Here is a 23114-nt window from a genome sequence, read left to right on the forward strand (position 1 = left end):
TTTGTTTTCCCCAATGCCACCGCTTTCCCCTTCTTTTCAAGTATCGCTCTCAAGTACTGCAGTCTTTTCACACACACTGTCTACTTCTTCACCTGTAGAGTCTCTACTCGCTAACAACCTGACACTACCGCCCCCGTCTGGCAGAGTCAGGTTGTCTACTCACTTAGCATGATCTTTTTATTCAAACTCTGCATTTCCTCAGCTTTACTTCATCTGTCACTGTCCACTTTATGATGTATTGGTTTGTTGGATTGCTCTCTTTTGGGAGAGGATTTGGCCTTAAGAGGGACTGTTTTCGTATGACTACCTATACTACGGTATGATATAATCCTGTAATATAATGGTGGGATTTACAGCTCTGTTCCCTGATAACTGCATTCTATAATATTCAATATATTCAATAACATACATTCCAGTAGTAATAAATCCGATGTTTACTTTTACACTATTATTGAGCATAGATCCGATATTAGGATATTAGGCATTGGATTCACATACCTTTGTAAAAAATAAGTTTTTACTTTTGTTATTCTGCTTGAGAATACATCACAGCAACACTTGCAGTACTGAGGGGAAAAAAACAATATTTATTAGTAAAGCTAAGCACGTTTTGGGGCAGCCTGTGGCCTTCGTCAGGGTTTGTAAAGCAATACATGTAAAGGCCTATATACTGTATACATAAGAATGCTGAAATCAACCAATAGAATATGAGACAGTGGAAATAACGTGTTAGTAATCTATTGGTCGTTATTTCCATTGTCTCTTATTCTATTGATTGAATTTGGTGTACTTATGTACAGGCTATACTGTATGTGGCTTTAGATATTTGGTTTGACAAACCCTGACAAATGCCACAAGCCAAAACACTAATAAATATCTGCTCTTAGTACCGCAATCAGAAACAAGGAAGAATACTCTGTTGCTATCAAGATAATGTCTTGTCTTCAATCAAGAAAGATTGGAATTTCCCAGAAACATGAGGGAATAAACAGCAGTTACTATTAGGGTCCAGTCGTAGTGTTGCTGCACCTGTTTTGTAACAAGGTGTCACATTAGTTTTACACCAGCTGTTTCTCACCGGCTGTAATACTGGGTGACTGCAGAGGTCACTGACTGCCCCCCTCCTCCCCCTCCCTCCCCCCTCTCTCTCTCTCAGGAATGGAGGTGTGAAGTCCTACTCGGCCCTCGGCAGCCCCACTGCACCCGGCAGCTCCAGGTGAGCGGACACGGTCGTCGGTCTGTGGTCAGACACGTGTACTGCACTCTGCACATATTGTACCAGCAGCCTACAGATTATATGTGTTTACATGAAGACACACACACGCACACACACACACACACACACACACACACACACACACACACACACACACATTCACATGCATACTCACTCACATGTGTAGTATGGATATGTGCATTCATGGTGATTCATGACACATTCATGACATAATCAAACCTTTTTGATTATCAGTTTCTTGAGATCTCAGCTCTCTGCCTCTGATCAGCTGCTTTAAAAAAAATGTTATGTGGAAAACAGTAACGTTAGCAAGCATAGCTTATAGCGTGTGTTCCATTCATTCATAGAAGCACTGCTTATAATAATAATGTGATTTATTAAAATCCCAGTGTTGTCTTATGACCATGAAAAGATTTAGCCGCATATGTAATGTGGTGTAGCAAACTTATAGCAAACAGAGGTGTGTTCTGACATCATGTGACACATATGTGAAGGGGATTACAGGAATCATCATTAACATATTATTAAAGATACATTTCCACAAAAAAACGTTACTGCTCAATAAAGAACAGATATGCGCCGTAGAAAATAATTTTTTCTTTGCCACACTGTAGTGATTTAGTGTGTCCCACCTTGACTAGTGGACCAGAAACGGATGCTTGAAAACTGTGACAAACACAGTGACCTCTCTCTCTCTCTGTTTGTGTGTGTGTGTGTGTGTGTGTGTGTGTGTGTGTGTGTGTGTGTGTGTGTGTGTGTGTGTGTGTGTGTGTGTGTGTGTGTGTGTGTTTGTGTGTGTGTGTGTGTGTGTTTGTGTGTGTGTGTGTGTGTGTGTGTGTGTGTGTGTGTGTGTGTGTGTCTCTCTCTTCTCTCTCTCCCCTCCCCTAGACCTGCTCTGGGAGGTCTTCTGTCCTCCTCCTACAGACAGCACCAGGAGTCTCTGGCGGCAGAGCGAGAGCGTCGCCGTGTGGAGAGAGAGGAGAGGCTGCAGAAGATAGAGAGAGAGGAGAGGGACAAGCATAGGTGAGGCACCTTGCTGTAACTATAATAATACATAAAAATCAAGATATGTGCAATAGAAACAAATGAGAAAGAATATGGGAATATTAAGAAAGCAAATAAATGAATTTACAGCTTATGATTATGTGCAAAATGTGCCATGTTCATATTAGCAGGTGTAGGCCACAGCGGGTGCAATTATCATCTCTCATAATATACTGTCTCTGTGTCACAGCCGTGACTATGTGGACAAAATGGAAGAGGCCCGGCACGCGCGAGAGAAGAGGTACGTGTGCACTCAATCAAAACAACACAGAAACACACACTTGCACTAGCGCCTCCTCTGGTCGGGTGCCTGTTCACCAGGGAGGGGAACTGGGGAAATACGGTGATCCTCCCAATGCTATGTCCTGCCGGTTAACCTCCTCACTGTCAGGTGAAAAGAAGCGGCTGGCGACTGCACATGTATCGGAGGAAGCATGTGCTAGTCTACAACTCTCCCCAGATCGGGTGTAGCAACAACCGGGACAGCTTGGCAGGGGGAATTGGTGCATTTGGGGTGAAAATGGGGAAAATCACTTGGCAGTTGACCCTGGGGGTGTATGTTTTAGCTGGGCAATAGGGTCATTGTTTTCAGGTTAAAAATGCGGCCTTTGCTGCCACAGGCTACAGATACTGCAGCGATTTTCTGGGCTCCCTCTGCCTCTTTCTCCTCTCTGAAGAAGCAGTATCTCAACTGCCGTGCTCTGCCAGGGCCTTGATTGTGTTGGTCGCGTGCTGTGAGAAAATCACTCCAGGATTCGTCAAGCTGTAGTCGCACTGAATGCATGTGCATTGTGCACTGACACATGCACACGTGCACTGCTCGCTCCGTCCACGCGCTGCACAGGTCAGGACTCAGGAGGCATTTTCATGGGATTAGTCAGCCAATGAAGTTTCATACCATTGACAGACAGCCAATCACACGCTGATAACATGCCCATTTAGGAGACCAGAAGAGTACTATTTCTTACAATTGGCATAGCCTGGAGTGGGGTGTCTTTATCTAGGTTTCTGGTGTTTCTTCTCCTTCTTCTTCTTCTCCTCCTCCTTCTTTCTCCTCCTTTCGTCTTCTTCGTCTTCCTCTTTGTCTTCTTCTCCTCCTGATCCTTCTCCTTCTGTTGACAATTTACATATGGCACCAAGTGCTCTGCTGTGTTTACTTCCAGCTATCCAACTTCCTCCTCCAGCCACAGACCTATTTCACCCTCAATTTAACGCTTTATGGCAAGGTTGAATGGGTTGAAGCAACAACCCAGAGAGAGAGAGACAGAGAGACAGACAGAGAGAGACAGAGAGAGAGAGAGACAGAGAGAGAGAGAGACAGACAGAGAGAGAGACAGACAGAGAGAGCAGAGAGCAATTTGAGACAGCAACAGAGGGAGGGAGTGCGAGGAGGACAGAAAGCCAGAGGAGGAGATGGAGCACATGGGAGATGTATCCACAGGAGGCTGCTGATGTATTTACGGCGTGTTCGTGCTTCCCGGTTATCAGGAGAACAGGAGTTTTTCACCCGAGCTCACCTCCCCGAGGGTTGGTGCTGTGTGTGCCTATATACCGTATATATATATAAAAATTAAATATATAAACAAATAATATGTTGTCTGGCAACCAAACAGACTCGAAAAATACCAGATACAATTCTATCATCATCATCATCATCATATTCATGGATGCTTGTCACACACTTGTCACTCGTCACATTGGAAACAATTCAGGTTGATGGCTTAATATTGATCAATTAGAGAATAAATATATACATGTACATGCATAGAATAAATAGGTAAACTTACCCCATCATATCCATCATCAGAAATGCAAACACTGATATATTTTTTTTTAATAATCATTATTTTTTAATAGGCCAATATCGGGCCAATCGATATCGGTCTAGTACAGCCTAATACGCACATCCAGCTCATCACAGTGTGGTTTAGGGACATACAGTGTTTACAGTGGGAGAGGCTATCACTCAACACTCCCAGATTGTTCAGGTGGTTTGTGTTATTCTTAATGTAAGTCAAAAATTGCACAGGCAATACAAATTTAAATATCAAAGTGCTGTCCTGGATTAATTCCTTTCTGTGATTCTTAATGTAAGGACATACAGTATATCAGGAGGACTATACATCCGAGTTACACAATACACAATTGGGCTCAGTCTCTCTCTCTCTCTCTCTCTCTCTCTCTCTCTCTCTCTCTCTCTCTCTCTCTCTCTCTCTGCCTTCCTCTCTCATTCACATGCACCCACTCATACACACACACCTATCCAGTTTCCTCAGACTTCTGAAGTGGCCCGATGCTAATGAACTCTGAACAGAAGCACCACACATTCATGGTATGATGAGAGAGAGAGGAGGGGTTAGAAAGAGAGAGAGAGAGAGAGAGAGAGAGAGAGAGAGTTGAGTGGGTGCCCTGGACCTCTGTTCTGGCAGGCAGGTTCACCGGTGAAGTGTGGCAGAGGGAGGAGGAGCGGAAGAGAGGACAAGGCAGGATAAGCGCGGAGGCACATCTTGAACAGGTTTACTTTGATTCACTTCTGATGTCGGGGCATTTCAGCAGCCAAGCTAAACGCTAACTTCTCCCTGTCTCTCCCATTCTTCTCCCCTGTCTTTCTCCTTTCCTCTTCCTCCTCCCCAACCCTCCCTCCCTCCCTCTCTCTCCCTCCCTCCCTCTCTCTCTCTCTCTCCCCCTCTCTGTTGCATATTGGACTGCTGGTGCTAGCTCGGCGTTTGGTTGGAGAGGAGAGGAGGATGGTGCATGTCTCTCAAGTGCAGCAAAGGAGTGATGAATGAGTTTGGATGTGTTTTTGGGAGGGTTAACAGGGCGACGTGGAGGAGAGAGATGCGCTTATCTACAGTAGTGTGCTGAGGTGAAGAGGTGTGACTGCTACTAGGGAACAGACAGCCAAGAGGAATGGGGTGAGACTATTAGACAGTGAAACATGTGGAAGGTTGTTAGCGTGTGAGGCGTTCGCGCGAGTTGCCAAAAAGCGTTCCACCACTCTGAAACAAGCGCGTTTGTTTTGCGGCAATGTGGTAAAGAGCGATTCGTCATTGAAAGTGGAAAGGCTGAGAAAGGCAAGACACAAGAGGCATTGTCTCTCACTGTTTTTGTCTCAACACTGGCTTATAATGCTTGATTTGTTTCTTTTTAACGTGCTCTCTCTCTCTCCCTCCCAGGTATAAGAACGTGGAGCGTCTGGCGGCGGAGGAGTACGAGAGGGATCGCGTCCGGGTGTCGAGGACTCGCCCCGACCTCAGCCTGACCTTTGACCCCTCAGAGGCCTGGCCCTCGTCGTCGCGCAGCAGCACCCCCTCCTCCTTCGCCTCCCAGGAGGAAGCGGGCAGCAGCACCCCCTCCTCCTTCGCCTCCCAGGAGGAAGCGGACGCCGACCTCGAGACCGAGACCCCCGTCACCCCCTCCACACCCTCCGAGACCGGTAGGAAAAGTGACAGTATGGTTTGATGAAGTGGCTGCCATAGGGCTGGGTTAAAATCGGTTAAAATATATATACTATCGATATCGAATCAATATTCATTTGAAGGAACTGATGAATTCATAATTCCCAACATCGATCTTTTAATATAATGCCTTTTCCGGTGGATGCTTGAAGCTTTTTTTTCTTTTTCTTTTTTAAGGTGCTATATACATTCAAGTTATTATTATTGTTAGACTCACATGGTTTGGTTCTTAGTGCAACGAGATCTCGTAAACATCTGTAAACATTCATATTTTTAATAATGCATGAGATTAGAGCAGCGGTGTCAAACATGCGGCCCGGGGGCCAGATCCGATCCCCCCAAAGGGTCCAATCCGGCCCAAAGGATGACTTTGCAAAGCGTGAAAATTGCACTGAGAAGTCCTTCAATCCAATGTGATGCACATTTGAAGGCTAAGAGGTGCCAAGTTTCAGGAGCAAGTTAAATATTAAGTCGCCTATTCATGTTATCTGTATTAATCACTAATTGGTCAGCTATTTTCATTACCTCTGCTTGACTATAGAGAATTGCACAGTTGCCATCAATTATTAGTAAGTAATCAGGGGTGTAGTGATAAATACAGAGGTGGGTAAACTATCCAACGTGAGCAGTTTACCCACCTTGTTTGCCCTCATTGATTGATAGAGTTGATCTGAAAATAGGTGAAAATAGGTGCCTCATTTCAAAGATGTGTGGGTAAATTGTGTTTACTTGGGTTTACCCTCCACTACACCCCTGATTGTAATGCACAGTACAGACAGTAGATAATGTGCTTGATGGTAGCTGAAATAACCCTACGTGAGAACATGTTCTTAAATGTACCTGTAATTATTTACCCTAAAAGAAACTGGAAAAGTTTTAGGTTTTGTCATTTATAGGTTATTATTGATTATTGATTTTCATTGTCTGGCCCACTTGACACCAAATTGGGTCGCATGTGGCCTGTGGACTAAAATGAGTTTGACACCCCTGCCGTCTGTGTGAACGGTCACATCTTATACAGTGCTTTGAACTCTGCTGGCTAGTGCTTATAGGGGGCGTTAGAATTCAAACCAGAAGGTTGCCAGTTCAATTCCCAACGGCGCGCCCTGAAGCAATCATTCTTAACCTTAAATCGTTTCAGTTTGTAGTCTGCCTAAAACTAACATGCAGGTGTGAGCAACAGAAAAGGGGGGGGGGGGGGGGAGACTGTGGAAAATAGCGAAGGAGAAGCAGAGGGGTGTGTCTGTGGGGGGGGGGGGAGGAGGAGGGGGGACACCGCCAGGGGGCCACGGGATAAGAAAATACACAGAGAGAGAGAGAGAGAGAGAGAGAGAGAGGATATGGGTGAAAGGGTCACATGGGGTTTTGAAAGAGCTTTTTGAAAGCGTGATGCCAAAACATCTTGTGTGTGAACACAGCCTTGTTTTGCCGCTGAGCGAATGCGTCGCCATGAGCTGAGGTACTGTAGCTCAAACAGGCGAGTGTTATTCTAACCTCGCCTGCATCACTGCACGCACTGTACTGGGAGTTACGTGTGTGTGTGCGCGCGCGTGTGTGCGCGCACACACACACACACACACGTGTTTTGACGTAAACAGGAACTTAATTCTTCATTTCCTGTTCATATCCTGGTGCCACGACAACCCGCCTTTGTGGCCCTGCCATATTGTTTACGTTAGTGTATGGGTGTGTGTTTTTGTTAGTATGCGTGTGTGAGTGTGTGTTGATACAGGGGGGCAACCTCAACAGAGGTGCCTTTAAAGTCGAAGCCAGCCATGTAGCAGTGTCAAACAGTATTTCACTGCAGATAAGGGATACAGCTCATACAGTACATATTTCTGTGTGAATTATTGTAGTTTGCGTGCAAGCGAATCTCTGTGAGAGAGACATGGAGTCAGCTAGTGCAGTCATTCTCAATATGGGCTCAGGGACTACCAGGGGTCCTTGAGGGCATTCCAGGGGGTCCCCAGCAAAATGATGAACTTCAGTATTATTTCATTCATTTATTCACTCACGCAAGTTGCTTTTTATTCGCTCGAGTTGAAAATGTTCAACTCGAGCGAATCGGCGATGAGGGGGAATATCGCGTCACGGGAAAGCCACACCAGAGCGGTGCTAGTCGCTTGTAGTCGTGTCGCTGGCCGCTGGCTCTCTTGCTTTCTTTCCGTTTTTAATTGGTCGAGTTGAATTTTGGCCCCTCCTCTCATTGCTGTCGTCCGCCGCCAGGTATCCCAGCATGCTTTGGAAGGTGATGCGGCCACATCTAATACAAAATGAATGGGCAGCAGCGACACCAAGCGAGTACAAGCGAATAAAAGCGATGCGGTGTGTATGGGCTGTCAGTCACAGCGCGGAAATGTGATCCGGGGCGAAGTCACATCTCACCTGTTTGCATTGACTTTGTATGTATCTTGTCGTGCCAATTTATGAAAATCACCCCAGTGTGAACGCACAGTAATACAGATAGTCATGGAATTCTGGACAAAATCATATCCAACAACTCAAATATTCTCGGATTTGGGTCCGAGGGTCAAAATCTCATCAACCGGGGCTATACCTCACTATGTATTGAAGTATGACTGACTTTCTTGTTTCCATTTCCTGTCTGTGTGACAGGCGAGGCCGACGAGACCAGCGCCAGCGTAGAAACAGAGGAGACCGAGGCGGGAGCAGTCACCGCCGAGGAAGAGGAGGAAGAAGAAGCGAAAGAGGAGGAAGTGGAGGAGGAAGTAGAGGTGGAAGTAGAGGAGGAAGTAGAGGAGGAAGAAGAAGAAGCAGTGCAGGTGGAAACGGCCCCAGAGGAGGAAGCAGAGGAGCCCGAGGAGGAGGTACCGCAGCCGGGGAAGGAGAGGGAGGAGGCGGACGAGGAGGTACCGCAGCCGGGGAAGGAGAGGGAGGAGGCGGACGAAGACAGCGGCATCCTCAGCGACAAGGAGCGGCAGAACGAGGAAGTGAACGAGAAGGACAACTGCTCTGCCTCTAGCATCTCCTCCGCCAGCAGCACTCTGGAGAGAGAGGAGAGGGGGAGCAATGAGAATGGTGGGTCGTGTATACAGTACACTGCCCACAAAGTCATTGGATCTAGTGTTGAGTCTTAAAATGTGATTTTTTTTCTGTGAAAAATCAGCCAACGGGATGAGATAATTCCACTTACGTCCAGCAAATCAACTTCAAAAATCACAGAATTTCTTAAAACGAGTGAAATTTTCATGACACAAGTGGAGCGGTCTGCCTCGTTCCAGATGTTGACACTTGTGTCTGGAAAAATATCTGAAACAAGAGAAACTGCACTGGAAACAAAAGAAACTAAAAGGGCACTCAGCTAGCGCAGACCTCCGCCAAAAGGCCAATAGTCCAATGTGCTATGATATGCAAATTTCGTGAGATCCCGTCCAAAATGGAATGGGTTCTTCCTTGGCCCATGCTACACCCTTCCACGAAGTTTCATGAAAATCGGCCCAGTAGGCTTAACAGTACAGTAGTTTTTTCCGTAATCCTGCTAACAGACAGACAGACAAACAAACAAACAAACAAACCGTAAACATAACCTCCTTGGTAGAGGTAATTATCTCAGCCTATTGGTAGATATTTTTGACTTGTTTTAATAAACACAAGAGTTTAAGAATAATACAAAAATAAATAACGTGATATGGTGGACATTTTTGACATTTTGTCAATTGTATATAAACTGTCAATGTGTTCCTATTTAAATCCTTCTCTTCACGCTGTCACCTTCTCTCTCAGGCTTTAAAGAGGCAGAGGTGAGCGAGCAGTGCAGCAAACTCCTCAACAGCAAGCTCTTCATGCTGGACATGCTGTACTCCCAGAGCAAGAAGCCCAGCCACGAGGAGGAGGACAGGGAGAGGGAGAAAGAGAAGGAGAAAGGAGAGGACAAAGAGGTCAACCAGCCGGCCGATGGACCACCGGGCGATGCCCAGGACAACAACAACAAGGCCGACAAATCGGAGACCCGCAGTACCATCCGCGCCTTCGCCGAGCGCTTCGGGGACTTGGTCAAGGACCTGGGTTCGCCCCGCATTCACCCAGACGCCCCGGCCAACGAGCCACCGCCTCCTCCCCCCAAGAAGGAGTCGGACACCATCTGGGACCAGCTCCTGGCCAGCCCGCGAGAGCTGCGCATCGGGGACATCAACTTCACCGACCTGACGGAGGAGGACGACGAGGACATCCTGGACGCCGGTCTGATGCGAGGATGCGGGCTGCCGCCGCCGCCTCCTCCTCCGCCCTTCAACCCCTTCAAGTTCCCCCCGCCCCCACCCATGCTGGGGATGATGAGGCCCCCCCCTCCGCCCTGCTTTAGCGCCCTGGCTCCGGTGCCTCCTCCCTCAGAGCCGCCTCTCTTCAACAAGAAGAAGAAGACAATCAGGCTCTTCTGGAGCGAGGTGGGTCTGGTTGAGACATAACATTCCCATTAACCCGTTACAGTGAATTTTTTTTGGGACTAAAGGAGCAATTGCGTCATTTTCACATATCATTGACGAAAATGATGACTGGAGCTATTGACATAACAAATGCCTGAAGAAACTTTCTCCAGACGTAGCAAGTCTGGTAAACATACAGTACATGCCATAATTATCTCACTCATATATATATATATATATTTTTAATTATAATAACTTTCCATCTCACTACATCAAAAGCGACACCATGGCAAGCAGACAGGCAAGCAATTTCTGTCCATATCTAGGGGAAGCAGTAACGCTCTCAGGGTTTACCTGGACAATTAGCTTGTGTTGTTTGGGCAGCAGATCATGTAGATCAAGGCAGAGGTCTTAAAAGAGACAGCACGTCGATTAGCCAGTTAAAGGTTTTTCCCATCAAAATCAGAATGACTCACTCACATCTTTCCTGTTGTTGCGGTTAGAAGGTGCCGATTTGTGTTCAAAGTCTCTCATTTACCTATTTTATAGTTGGACATGGGAGTTTAACACATGCCTCTACCTAATCCAGTCCATTTGCATTCTGTTTGTGGTCAGGTGCGTCCGTCGGATTTGCAGCACAAGGACTACAAGCGGAGTGGAGACTCGCTCTGGTCCAAACTTGAACCTGTCAAAGTGGACACAGCCAAACTGGAGCACCTATTTGAGACCAAGTCGAAGGAGATACCGGTCACTAAGGTAAACAACCACTGTCAATGTCTGAGCAGGGTTCAGAGGGATTTAAGACACAGTTTTACAGTGTAGTCTACAAACGTAACGCAATCAAATCTGATCAAGATGTCATAACTAACACAAATATTAATCATGGTCTTCCATGATGAAATATGGGGGTAAGAGTGTTACCTTCTGTTGGTTCTTTAATGTATTTATTCATTAGTTTGTCCATCAAACACAATATCTCAGATACCACTGATTGGATTTTGACTAAACGCACGCGGTATCTCAAACATCACTGATGGGGAAATCAGTTTGAAATCATCAATTTCAAAATTACACTGATTTTCCCAAAGCGGTCCGCTACAATAACACGTGAAAAAAGGTGACAGGATATCCTGTGTGGGAATTCACATTTCACCCACCACATTAGTAACAAACTTCTGGTTATAGTAATTCCTCCTGTATGCGGCAGCACATTGGCAAGAAACACATATCTCCATTTCATTCCTCATGGTGTTTCATATGTTTCTGTGGCTGCTGCTTGATCACAAACACCCCCTGTTTGCCAAGCATAGACGGCCTATGGCTTTCCTTTCTATCCGTTACCTCCAGTATGTGTTCCTTTCTGTCCGTTACCTCCAGTACGTGTTCCTTTCTATCCGTTACCTCCAGTACATGTTCCTTTCTGTCCGTTACCTCCAGTACGTGTTCCTTTCTGTCCGTTACCTCCAGTACATGTTCCTTTCTGTCCGTTACCTCCAGTATGTGTTCCTTTCTGTCCGTTACCTCCAGTACGTGTTCCTTTCTGTCCGTTACCTCCAGTACATGTTCCTTTCTGTCCGTTACCTCCAGTATGTGTTCCTTTCTGTCCGTTACCTCCAGTACATGTTCCTTTCTGTCCGTTACCTCCAGTACGTGTTCCTTTCTGTCCGTTACCTCCAGTACGTGTTCCTTTCTGTCCGTTACCTCCAGTACGTGTTCCTTTCTGTCCGTTACCTCCAGTACGTGTTCCTTTCTGTCCGTTACCTCCAGTACGTGTTCCTTTCTGTCCGTTACCTCCAGTACGTGTTCCTTTCTGTCCGTTACCTCCAGTACATGTTCCTTTCTGTCCGTTACCTCCAGTATGTGTTCCTTTCTGTCCGTTACCTCCAGTACATGTTCCTTTCTGTCCGTTACCTCCAGTATGTGTTCCTTTCTGTCCGTTACCTCCAGTACATGTTCCTTTCTGTCCGTTACCTCCAGTATGTGTTCCTTTCTGTCCGTTACCTCCAGTACATGTTCCTTTCTGTCCGTTACCTCCAGTATGTGTTCCTTTCTGTCCGTTACCTCCAGTACGTGTTCCTTTCTGTCCGTTACCTCCAGTATGTGTTCCTTTCTGTCCGTTACCTCCAGTATGTGTTCCTTTCTGTCCGTTACCTCCAGTACATGTTCCTTTCTGTCCGTTACCTCCAGTATGTGTTCCTTTCTGTCCGTTACCTCCAGTACATGTTCCTTTCTGTCCGTTACCTCCAGTACGTGTTCCTCTCTGTCCGTTACCTCCAGTACGTGTTCCTCTCTGTCCGTTACCTCCAGTACGTGTTCCTCTCTGTCCGTTACCTCCAGTACGTGTTCCTCTCTGTCCGTTACCTCCAGTACGTGTTCCTTTCTGTCCGTTACCTCCAGTACGTGTTCCTTTCTGTCCGTTACCTCCAGTACGTGTTCCTTTCTGTCCGTTACCTCCAGTACGTGAGACGTGATGTTTAGAGGGTTAAGCGAGGTCATGTGTGTTCTCGGCCCGATCAAACGACCGGAGGCTTGAGTCCCGTCCCTGTCTAATTCCCACAAGGCCTCCTAAATAGGAAAAGTCTGCTCCGCAAAGAGGGGGAGCTCAACCCAGGTCTCTCATACTTTGAACTCTTGAGTCGCCGCTCCAAAACCACAACTGAACCAATTAGAAAGTCGCCTCGGGCCCAAGGCATGCTTGTCTACACGTAGTGATGGTGCGATGGTGGTCTGCGCCTGTTTGGATCGAAAAGGCTCCAGCTGAGCTGCCGATTAAGGAGAGAGAATCCAAGTTTCAGAGGACCACCGGGGCATCAAAACCATCAGAGGTCACGAGCTGTTCCTCGCTAAGAAGACGCCTATCGCCTTGTTTTTCAGCTTTGGAGCGGTTTCTTGTCCCATGGCAGGAATCTCTGATTCCCTGCTACTGGTCTTACCTTTGCATATACTTTGAACATGGGCACTGGAGAGACACTTGTACTTAGAATATAAGCCTGCCTGACTCACAATCAGAGTCACATAATAAGACATCATCAGAATGTTAGGTCCCTTTTTTATAGAGACATTCTGAAACACCCACCAAGCAAAATATTCCACTGATCAGGAAATCAACCCCCGCGGTGAACGTAACATCTGAACAGTCGTCTATATACCTGCTTTTGAATCCCCAATCCTGTCGTGCAGAGCCACAGCACCATCCTTTGTTGAGTCAGCCCATTGAGATATATGGGGGGGTTTTACCCCACCGTCTAGTCTTGCGCGCCAGACCGACTGTATCTATCGGCAGATGGGGTGGAGCAACGCCCAGGACATCAGGGGGAATTGGCCAATTAGGGGAGAAAATGTGTGTATGTGTGTGTGTGGGGGGGGGGGGAGGGGGGAGGAGATACATAAATCTTTTAGCTTACTAGCCCTTTAGAGAGAGAGTGGAGAGTAGCTTACACTAGAACTGTTGCAGAACTGTAAGTCTAGTTCATGTGGTGATTTTAATGTCCCAGTGGCAGCAACCGGGTCTCAGCACCTGCTCTGTAGCCCTTTGATATGGCGAGTGGGTTACGACTTTAATAGCTCCTAAGCCTCACGTTGTCTAAGTGTTAGTGAGGTCATCCGTACACATGTAGTGAAAATATGTCTATAGTAGTGCATTATGTAAAGATGTACATAAACACATAAACACGTACGTAAACACCCCACTGGCTGGTGATGCCATTTTGACAGCTGCAGTCAGTTTACTGTAACTTGAGTGATGGTCCCCCTAATCCTTACAAGCCCGTAAAGAAGACCACACCGAGAAAAGGGAATGAGAGAGACTGAGGGAGGGAGAGAGAGAGTAAGAGAGAGAGTGACTGAGGGAGGGAGAGAGAGACAGACAGACAGACAGACAGACAGACAGACAGACAGACAGACAAGGAGACCCAACATTACGGCTGGGTTAAAATAGGTCCCTATCGAATATCGAATCGATATTCATTTGAAGGAACTGATATAGATTCATAAATCCCAATATGAAGCTTTAACCCCGTTAGACTCGTGTGGTTTGGTTCTTAGATCTCGTAAACATTAATATTCTTAATAATGCACCAGGTTAGAAGCTTCCTTGTACAATTTACAGCATTAGTTCTTTGAGAATCTCTTTCATATCCAAGCAAAATTGGTATTGTATCGATATTGAATCGGAAATCGAATTGAATCGAGACATTGACCCTGCCTGTGTGTGTGTGTGTGTGTGTGTGTGTGTGTGTGTGTGTGTGTGTGTGTGTGTGTGTGTGTGTGTGTGTGTGTGTGTGTGTGTGTGTGTGTGTGTGCGTGCGTGCGTGCGTGTGTGTGTCACAGAAAACTGCGACGGATGGCAAGCGTCAGGAGGTAATTGTCCTGGACTCTAAGAGGAGTAACGCTATCAACATCGGTCTGACGGTCCTGCCGCCCCCTCGCACGATCAAGACGGCCATCCTCAACTTTGACGAGTACGCGCTCAACAAGGAGGGCATCGAGGTGAGACTCTTTTGGCTTCCTCCTCCTCTTCTGTGATTCTCTATCACTGTTGGGCAAGTTACTCAGTCAGGACATGTAATTAGTTACTTATTACTCCTTTAAAAAGTAATACAATTACTTTACTTATTACCTGGTATCAAAAGTAACGTTAATTAGTTATGTTACTCCTTACTTTACTATTACTTTCGCTACCCTCCCTTCCAAAAAAGTGACCTACAACCTGTTTAGAGCCAGCCAACTGAATCCACTTTATTAGAACAATAATTAACCTACAGGAGGAGTCAACAATCAGCCAAACTACATACTTTTTATGTATTTGCCTTAGGCATTAGTTTACTGCCCCACACTGTTCCCTATCTCTTTCTCCCCCTCTCTTGATCACACCTATCATCCCAATACTGCTTTCTTCATTCTTCCCTATCTCCTCCTCCTCTGCAGAAAATCCTAACGATGATCCCCACAGAGGAGGAGAAGCAGAAGATCCAGGAGGCCCAGCTGGCCAACCCTGACGTGCCCCTGGGTTCAGCTGAGCAGTTCCTCCTCACCCTGTCCTCCATCAGCGAGCTCTCCGCCCGACTCCAACTCTGGGCTTTCAAGATGGACTACGAGGCCACCGAGAAGGTCTGTTTGCGGGGACGCACGTGCGGAGGCAGTTTGAACGTGGGATTGTGCTAATAGCATTCAGAAACGTTCAGATTGGATGAAACGATAATGATGGAAGTGGCGACATTGGGTCGTTGCAGCAGCAAATAATTGGACACAGCAAAGGAAAATAGTACAGTTCTGTTTTATGTTTTCCATGTCATGTGACCCATGTAAATGTAAATAGGTTTCACATGAACCAAGGCCTGGGAAACATGGGAATTTGACATGGCATGGTGCATTGGCCGGTTTCATGTGTACATTGACCGTTTTTCCACATAAACCATAACATAACACTATGCATTAAGTAGAAATACATCAATGAAAAGTCTGAAAATCTGGGAAAAAAGGGTAAGAATAGCGAAGGGGAAAACAACAATAAGCCACTGTGAAATGTGCTTAAGGTCGTGCTCAGGGAGTAATTTGCTTTTATAAAAGGGGAACCAGATAGACATCAATACAAACACAAATAAACTCTACATGGTGGAGGAAAGAAGTTATGTTTGGGTATAGGTGGGTAGCGTGTGTGTGTGTGTGTGTGTGTGTGTGTGTGTGTGTGTGTGTGTGTGTGTGTGTGCGTGCGTGTGCGTGTGTGTGTGTGTTATAGCCCGTATCAATGAGCATCAACATCCCTGCGTGCAGAGGTGAGCGTAAACAGCATCCGCACAACAGCAGCGTCGTTACATCACAACATCATCATACCAAAATATGCACGCTTGTTAGCGGCTCCTCATCCTCTGCTGGCACGTGGAGAGAGGCATTCTTCACCCGAGCTCAGAACGCATCAAGGATGGAAAGTTCAAAGTCAAAACCAGAGAATGCCTCTCCCGTGATGTCCTGTAAATTTTACGTTTTTCCGCAGGATGCCGCTGTCTTTAATCTCCCTGTGAGAGGCTGCCTTCCTGACTTGGCTCTGTGGGACGGTTTAGTAGCGGGAGGCTTAATGAAGGGCGGCATACCATGCAGGCACACTCAGAAACACACATAAGAGAAGGTACCATACTAAAACAAAGGGTCCAGCTAATCACAACCACATTTCATACCAAAGGCTGACCGAGGCAGCGACCTTTCAACGACCTCTCGTGATGACGAGGGCTGATGATTTGTGGTTGGAGCCGCGGTGCACCTGTAACTGTAAGGACTTCTGTAACTGTAGACCGTAATAAAACACATGTTGGGAGTCTTAATTGACTAATGATGTGTGTGTGTGTGTGTGTGTGTGTGTGTGTGTGTGTGTGTATGTGTGAGTGTGCGTGCACGTGCGTGTGTGTGTGCGTGTGTGTGTGTGTGTGTGTGTCCAGGAAGTGGCAGAGCCACTGCAGGATCTGAAGGAGGGGATGGAACAGCTGGAGAAGAACAAGACGCTGCGCTACATCCTCTCCACGCTGCTCGCCATCGGAAACTTCCTTAACGGAGCCAATGTGAGTAATGATGGTACAGCTGCCATTTCCCGTCTTATTCTATTTTGATGTATTTATTTGCACATAGTAAAATCAAGAAGAAACGAGAGGAAACAAATGGATAAAAAGATTGTGCAGGTAGAGAGACAAGAAACCCTAATGGGCTGCTTCATCACGCATGGAAAGCTTCCTTTGTTGGACTAATATGACCTGGGGACAGAGATGCTCACAAGTCATACTTTGCAAGTCCAAGTCCAAGTTAAAGGGATGGTTCACATTTTTTAAAGCCTAGCCCTATTTGCTGATTACCAATGACGATGTTGATTGGTGGAGTTCTTTCTCAGCACAATCCATGCTGTCCCTCATAGTGGCTCTGGAAACTTGGGCAAAAACTAATTCAAGGTCAACAGGGTCACACCCTTGTAAAGCTGACTGAGGCTCACAAAAATGTCATCCACAGTGCACACAAAGCAAATTTCAGTGAGCTTCAGCCAGCTTGTACATACAGGAGCGTGGGGGGTAGGGTGGGGTGGAGGGTTGTAAAGAACAGCAGTGCAGGACACCACCGTTCCATTGAAATAAGCGTTTTGCTACGTGTTGTCGGGCAAACGTTATGTACTGTATGCAGCCATGGAGTTAATGTCCATCCTCTCTGCTCTCATTTGATCACTCACTTGAAGCACGTGGCACTACCTGGCATAGCTTTGCAGTTGCAACTCGCCGCCAGAGGGGGTGCTGCAACCCCCTAAGCGCCCATAGTTCCCGCAACCCCGCTGATGAGTGTGTGTGTGTGTGTGTGTGTGTGTGTGTGTGTGTGTGTAGGCGAAGGGTTTTGAGCTGACCTACCTGGAGAAGGTTCCAGAAGTGAAGGACACGGTGCACAAGCAGTCTCTGCTGCAGCACGCCTGCTCTGTGGTGCTGGACAACTTCCCCCAGAGCACTGACCTGTACTCTGAGATCGGAGCCATCACACGCTCCGCCAAGGTAGGCCACACACACTGGCCAGTGATGGACACCTTTTATTTCATGTATTATGTATGAAATACCAGCGTTTTTTTCTCTCTCTCTCAGTTTTCCTCCAATGTTCCTCCCCAATTGTACTTGGCCAATTCCCCCTGCTGTCCCGTCGTTGCTCTGCCGATCTGGGCATCTCCTCCCCGAGCAGGCGCCCCGGCCCCCGACCGACCGACCGCTGCTAGTGCAGCGACCAGGACTCACAGCCCAACGGCTTCCCACCCACAGACAGGGCTTCCCACCCACAGACAGGGCCAATTGTGTTCGTAAGAACATCTGACCAAGCTGGAGGTACCGCTGCCGGGAATTGAACCCGGGACTGCGCGGTGGTAGGCGAGTGCTTTTACCTCACCACTACCTAGACGCCCCAATACCAGCGTTTCTACTGAACATGTGTGAAACACCCCTCAATTAGAATCCTGATTCCCTTTCCAGTTGGATGTAAACAATTGTAACGCCCCATCTCTCTCTGTCAGGTGGATTTCGACCAGCTGCAGGACAACCTGCGTCAGATGGAGCGGCGCTGCAAAGCCTCGTGGGACCACATAAAGATGATCGCCAAGCACGAGATGAAGGCCCAGCTGAAGCAGAAGATGTCCGACTTCCTGAAAGACTGCGCCGAGAGGATCATCATCCTCAAGATCGTCCACCGCAGGATCATCAACAGGTAGTCCTCTCGAAAACAACCTCTCCATCTCAAACTTCATTCCACGTTGAGAAAAATCCTTCCGGCTTAAAAGGTCTGTCCTCTCTTAATTAAGCTCCCCACTGGCCCCATAAGCGAGACTCCTCACTCGTATTACTCATATTCCTAAAAACCTTACGTTTCTGGACTCGCGATTTGAAGCCTCGAGTTTCGCATTGTGACCATCACCATCTTGGTATTCTGACCATATTTGAACAAGAAGAGCTGCGGCGCCGCCTGCTATTGGTCCGTGATTGGCAAGTTGCGCAATCAGGCGACCTGTCAATCACGCCCCAAAGCATACATAGTCTGCTTTGTCGTCTATTTTACACTAAATGGGACCATAATGTACAAAATGAACGCCATACTGCATTGAAGAGGACTTGAAACTAGAGATTGAGACCATAAACTCATTAGGAAAATGTTTCCTGAAGTAATAGATCAAGTGGAGAGTCGGGTCATTTTCCCATTGACTTCTTTAGAATCAGACTTCTTTTTGCAGCCATAGACTGTATAAACAGGCATGTTCTGTGGCAATAAAAGTGATTCTGATTCTGATTCTGATAAAGAAATCACCCCCATACAGTTATGAATGGTGTAATTAGCTATAGAGCCCAAAACCTTTTTTTTACCAGGCTGTAAATGCTGTAAAGGTTTATTTCTGCTGAAAAGTCAGGCATTTTAACATTGTGGCAAATGGGGAATGACTCCCTTTTGCAGCCAGCCTCAAGTGGCCATTCGAGGAACTGCAGTTTTTGGCCTAATTTTTCAGGAAGGTGGTGCTTGGTTTTCATGCTTTTCTCTCCTCCTCGTAGGTTCCATGCATTCCTGTTGTTCCTGGGGCATCCGGCCTACAGCGTGCGAGAGATCAGCGTGCACCGCTTCAGTAAGATCCTGAGCGAGTTTGCGCTGGAGTACCGCACCACGCGGGAGCGCGTGCTGCAGCAGAAACAGAAGCGCGCCGACCACCGCGAGCGCAACAAGACCCGCGGCAAGATGATCATCGACGTCACTGCTCCGGTGAGCACCGCACAGACACAACCCCTCACAAACACACACACACACACACACACACACACACACACACACACACACACACACACACACACACTCACTCTCTCTCTCGCGCACACTTTCTCCCATGTTTCTTTGAGGACCGCCATTGTCATACTACTGTCTTTTTACTTCCCTTCATCTTCTTCGATCTGTTCTACTTCTTTGACTCTCGCTGTCTCTTTTCCCTTGTAGTCTGATGATGAAGAGGAGAGTGAGGTATCATCATGTGTGCCTGCCTGTCTGCATGTGTGTGTGTGTGTGTGTGTGTGTGTGTGTGTGTGTGTGTGTGTGTGTGTGTGTGTGTGTGTGTGTGTGTGTGTGTGTGTGTCAACTTGACACAAACACACACACACACTGTCAAGTCCCAACCTCCGGTTCTGAAAAATTAAGCCAACATGAAAGTACCTAAAACTGCAGTTCCTCAAATGGCCACTTGAGGCTGGCTCCAAAAGAAAACAAGGGCGAATTTGCAATAGCTGTGACCTGATATGTGAATTTCCTAAATGCAATTTTAGTGTAGGAACCAACCAACAGGAACAAACAGAGTGACTTATAGAGCTGCTGGTCACAACAAAAAACTTTATAGCATAGAAAAAAACATGTGGTGGGTAAAGAAAAGCCTGGGTAAAAAAAAAAAAAGGTTTTTGGTCTCTATAGCTAACCTCACCGTTAATGACAACTGTATGGGTGGGGAATTTTTATAAACTCACCTGTTTATACAGTCTATGGCTGCAACGAGAAGTGTGATTGTATAGAAGTCAATGGGGAAATGAGCCGACTTCTCACTCAAATTATGACCTCAGTGAACACTTCACCTCAGTGAAACTAATGAGTTTATGTTTTCAATCACTAGTTTCAAGTCTTATTCAATACAGCATGATGTTACTTTTGTATATCATGGTCCCATTCAGAGTAAAATGGAAGATAAACTAGACAATGTTTTGGCGCCCATCTCGCCAATCACGGACCAATAGCAGGCCGCACTGCGACTATGTCTGGCTAAAAAAGAACAACAATGACAAGATGGCGATGGTCAAAATGCTACGTCCATATTTTAATTCATACAGTCAGTCTATGGTGTGTGTGCATGAAACCGCTAACCCTGATCAGACTACTTTCTCTAACATTTTTCCATAGTTTCCTTTTTCACTTGTAAATAATGGATTTAGATGTCTGAGTGGTTAAATACAGTACACTTGGACATTGCCATGCTTGAGCCAAAGTCCAAAATACAAGTTGACAAATTATTTTTCTCTCTCTCCTCCCCCTCCAAAGTGCGGTCACACCGGCTCAGCCGGCAGCAACAGCGCCCCTAGTGGCGGGCAGGAGGGCGAGCAGCCTCAGGGTCTGCGCCATGCTCAAGACGTCGCAGAACACGAAACCCTGAAAGCGGTGCTGAGGACCAGCCTCGGCGGGGGCGGCGACACGGAGGCGACGGGGGTCCCAGGGCTGCGGACGCGGACCAGATCACGCCCTGGCCGCGGAGGTGAGGGAGAGAGGGGGAAAACACCAGGGATGCACTGGTCGATCGGCAGGTGACCGGAAATGGCCGGTTTTCAGCTGATCGGCCATTGACCGTCGACCGGCCGCTCGGCCTCATATATCTGATTCTGTGCCAATCAAATTTACATGCATGCCCGGGCCTGCCCGCACAATGGTTCATGTAGCACACACACTACAGCCACATTGGAGACAGACTATCGAGCACTATCCTCTAGTCTAGAACAGGGGTTCCCAAACTTTTCCGACTAAGTACCACTACGTACCAATCCAAATTTCCCAGGGACCACTTCCATTTTCTAGAGTCTAGAAAATAAGATGCAAACGCACACAATGCCACATAGCCACTTCTAATTACATCTTGCCAGCATAAAGGTGTCCATGTTGCCCGTTGCGTTTGCTCCCTTTCTCTCTCTCTCTCACTGTGTTTGTGATGACGGTATCAGCTGTTTGGCTAAGCAGCGCTGCAAGTTATTTTAATACTTTTTGAGTGGATCAGTTGTTTTGGAAATGTTTAATTTAATATTGTGAAGTAATATGAACCAGGTAGCTATGAGATAGTTGATGACCAAATACTAATTGATATCTCTTGGTAGGAGCCAGCTTAGAAAAGAAAATCTTAGAAAAGAAAGAAAATTGGAATCGGCCAAAATCGGAATCAGTAGGACAGAAAAAACGGACATCAGACTTTAGGATCTTCCTTCATGAAATGTCTCTCTCTCTCTCACTCACACACACACACACACACACACACTCTCTCCTTGGCTCATGTTTAAACGTCTGTCTTCCCGGTTGACCCACTCAGGTCGCAGCATGGCGGCATGTACGCCAGCCGTGGAGGAGGCTCAGATCTGTGGAGACGACGCGGCCGACGAGATCATGGAGCGCATCGTGAGGTCGGCCACCCAGGGCCCGGGTACCCGCGCCCAGCCCCGAGAGAGGAGACGCTCCAGGGCCAACCGCAAATCACGTACGACATGCAGCCATAAGCACGCAGCCTGAGCACAACCCACTGCCATCACTGAGAACTCTGCTCTGCTCTCCTGTCTTCCATCTATTCTATTCTATTCTATTCATTTCTATTCTATTCTATTCTATTCTATAAAAACAAAAAAGTATTCCTTCAACTCAGGGTTCGAGTTATTTGTGGGGGTCCCTAAAATCTAAATGTTTGGCCATTTTTTCTCAAATTGTGGCCGGATTTAGAGGAATATCTAATTTTAAATTAGACTGTTGTGATGTCATTATTCAGTCTTACTCTTAACCAGCCATTTCATTGTAGTGAGATAGTTTTTCACGAAATAAAAGCATGGAATTGATCAATGTCCTTTGTAATAGGCTATAGCAGCAGTGTAGTAGTGAAGACTAAATAACTAACCTGACGCTGCCAGATGGGGTGGAACTGCAGAGTGGAGCAGGCTGCCTTATTATAGTAATAAGATGCTGCTTGTTCCATTTTGAAAGGTCTTTGTTGACAAAGTGCTATTGTGAATGGCTTTGGATAAAAGTGTCTGCTACATGACGTATTCTATTCTATCCTGCAGTGAGGCGAACTCTGAAGAGTGGTCTGACCCCAGAAGAGGCTCTTGCTTTGGGACTGTCTGACTCTCCGGATCTGCAAATGTGATTGACTTGCCTCCCGCCTGTCCCCCTCGACATCGACTGGACGTCTCTGTCAGCGCTCTGCCTTCGCCACATGTGACAGAAGTCAGTCAGTCAGTCACTCAGTAGCCCCCCCGCAGTGTGTCTGATTGAAGAAGGCTGCAACAGTGTTTAGTTTTTCTTTTCTTTTTCTTAATCAAATGGGGGGGTAATGCAGCGGAAGGAAGAAACGTGGTCAGGAGAGAGAGTGGACGTGAGGCACTAGAAATGGAAAAGGACTAGAAAGGAACAGAAGGAGCCCCGCTGTGAAGATTGATGAAGTCAGACTGGTGAGGCGGAGAAAAATGAATTCACCTCATTTCAGTGACGCTGCCTCAAGATTGAATAGGAAACATTTTAGTTGTTTTATCTATCTAACTATGCCCAGCAAACATTTCGACGTCTATCAGAGGTCTAATTCACGTTGGTCATTGAGGTCGATTCCACGTCGATCTAATGAGCTGATTTGAAGGTTTTTCTAACGTTGCGCTGCGACCGCGGTCAGAAATCGCTAAAACCCACAGCCGGGTTCAAACCACAGAACTTCTGATTGTGAAGCATGCAGAT

The 23114-nt window shown here is 46.8% G+C and overlaps 1 protein-coding gene across 1 annotated transcript in view; it reads left to right on the top strand.

Annotated features, from left to right (window-relative positions):
• The window catches only part of fhod3a (formin homology 2 domain containing 3a), a gene marked incomplete at its 5' end in the record, with an annotated part of 75740 nt that extends 53150 nt beyond the window's left edge, over positions 1-22590 (top strand). Inside the window, 17 exons of the mRNA XM_083645592.1 lie at positions 1157-1216; positions 2126-2260; positions 2472-2522; positions 5458-5717; positions 8356-8778; positions 9484-10142; positions 10737-10877; positions 14451-14609; positions 15048-15230; positions 16553-16672; positions 17474-17635; positions 18142-18332; positions 19166-19370; positions 19599-19622; positions 20682-20892; positions 21712-21876; positions 22451-22590. Of these exons, the coding sequence (XP_083501718.1) occupies positions 1157-1216; positions 2126-2260; positions 2472-2522; positions 5458-5717; positions 8356-8778; positions 9484-10142; positions 10737-10877; positions 14451-14609; positions 15048-15230; positions 16553-16672; positions 17474-17635; positions 18142-18332; positions 19166-19370; positions 19599-19622; positions 20682-20892; positions 21712-21876; positions 22451-22533 (3232 nt within the window). The 3' untranslated portion in view covers positions 22534-22590. The remainder of the gene's footprint in view (positions 1-1156; positions 1217-2125; positions 2261-2471; positions 2523-5457; positions 5718-8355; positions 8779-9483; positions 10143-10736; positions 10878-14450; positions 14610-15047; positions 15231-16552; positions 16673-17473; positions 17636-18141; positions 18333-19165; positions 19371-19598; positions 19623-20681; positions 20893-21711; positions 21877-22450) is intronic.
• Between the last annotated feature and the right edge of the window lie 524 nt (positions 22591-23114).

The sequence above is a fragment of the Poromitra crassiceps genome (genome assembly GCF_964638095.1).
Source record: "Poromitra crassiceps genome assembly, chromosome: 11".
Classification (NCBI taxonomy): domain Eukaryota; kingdom Metazoa; phylum Chordata; class Actinopteri; order Beryciformes; family Melamphaidae; genus Poromitra; species Poromitra crassiceps.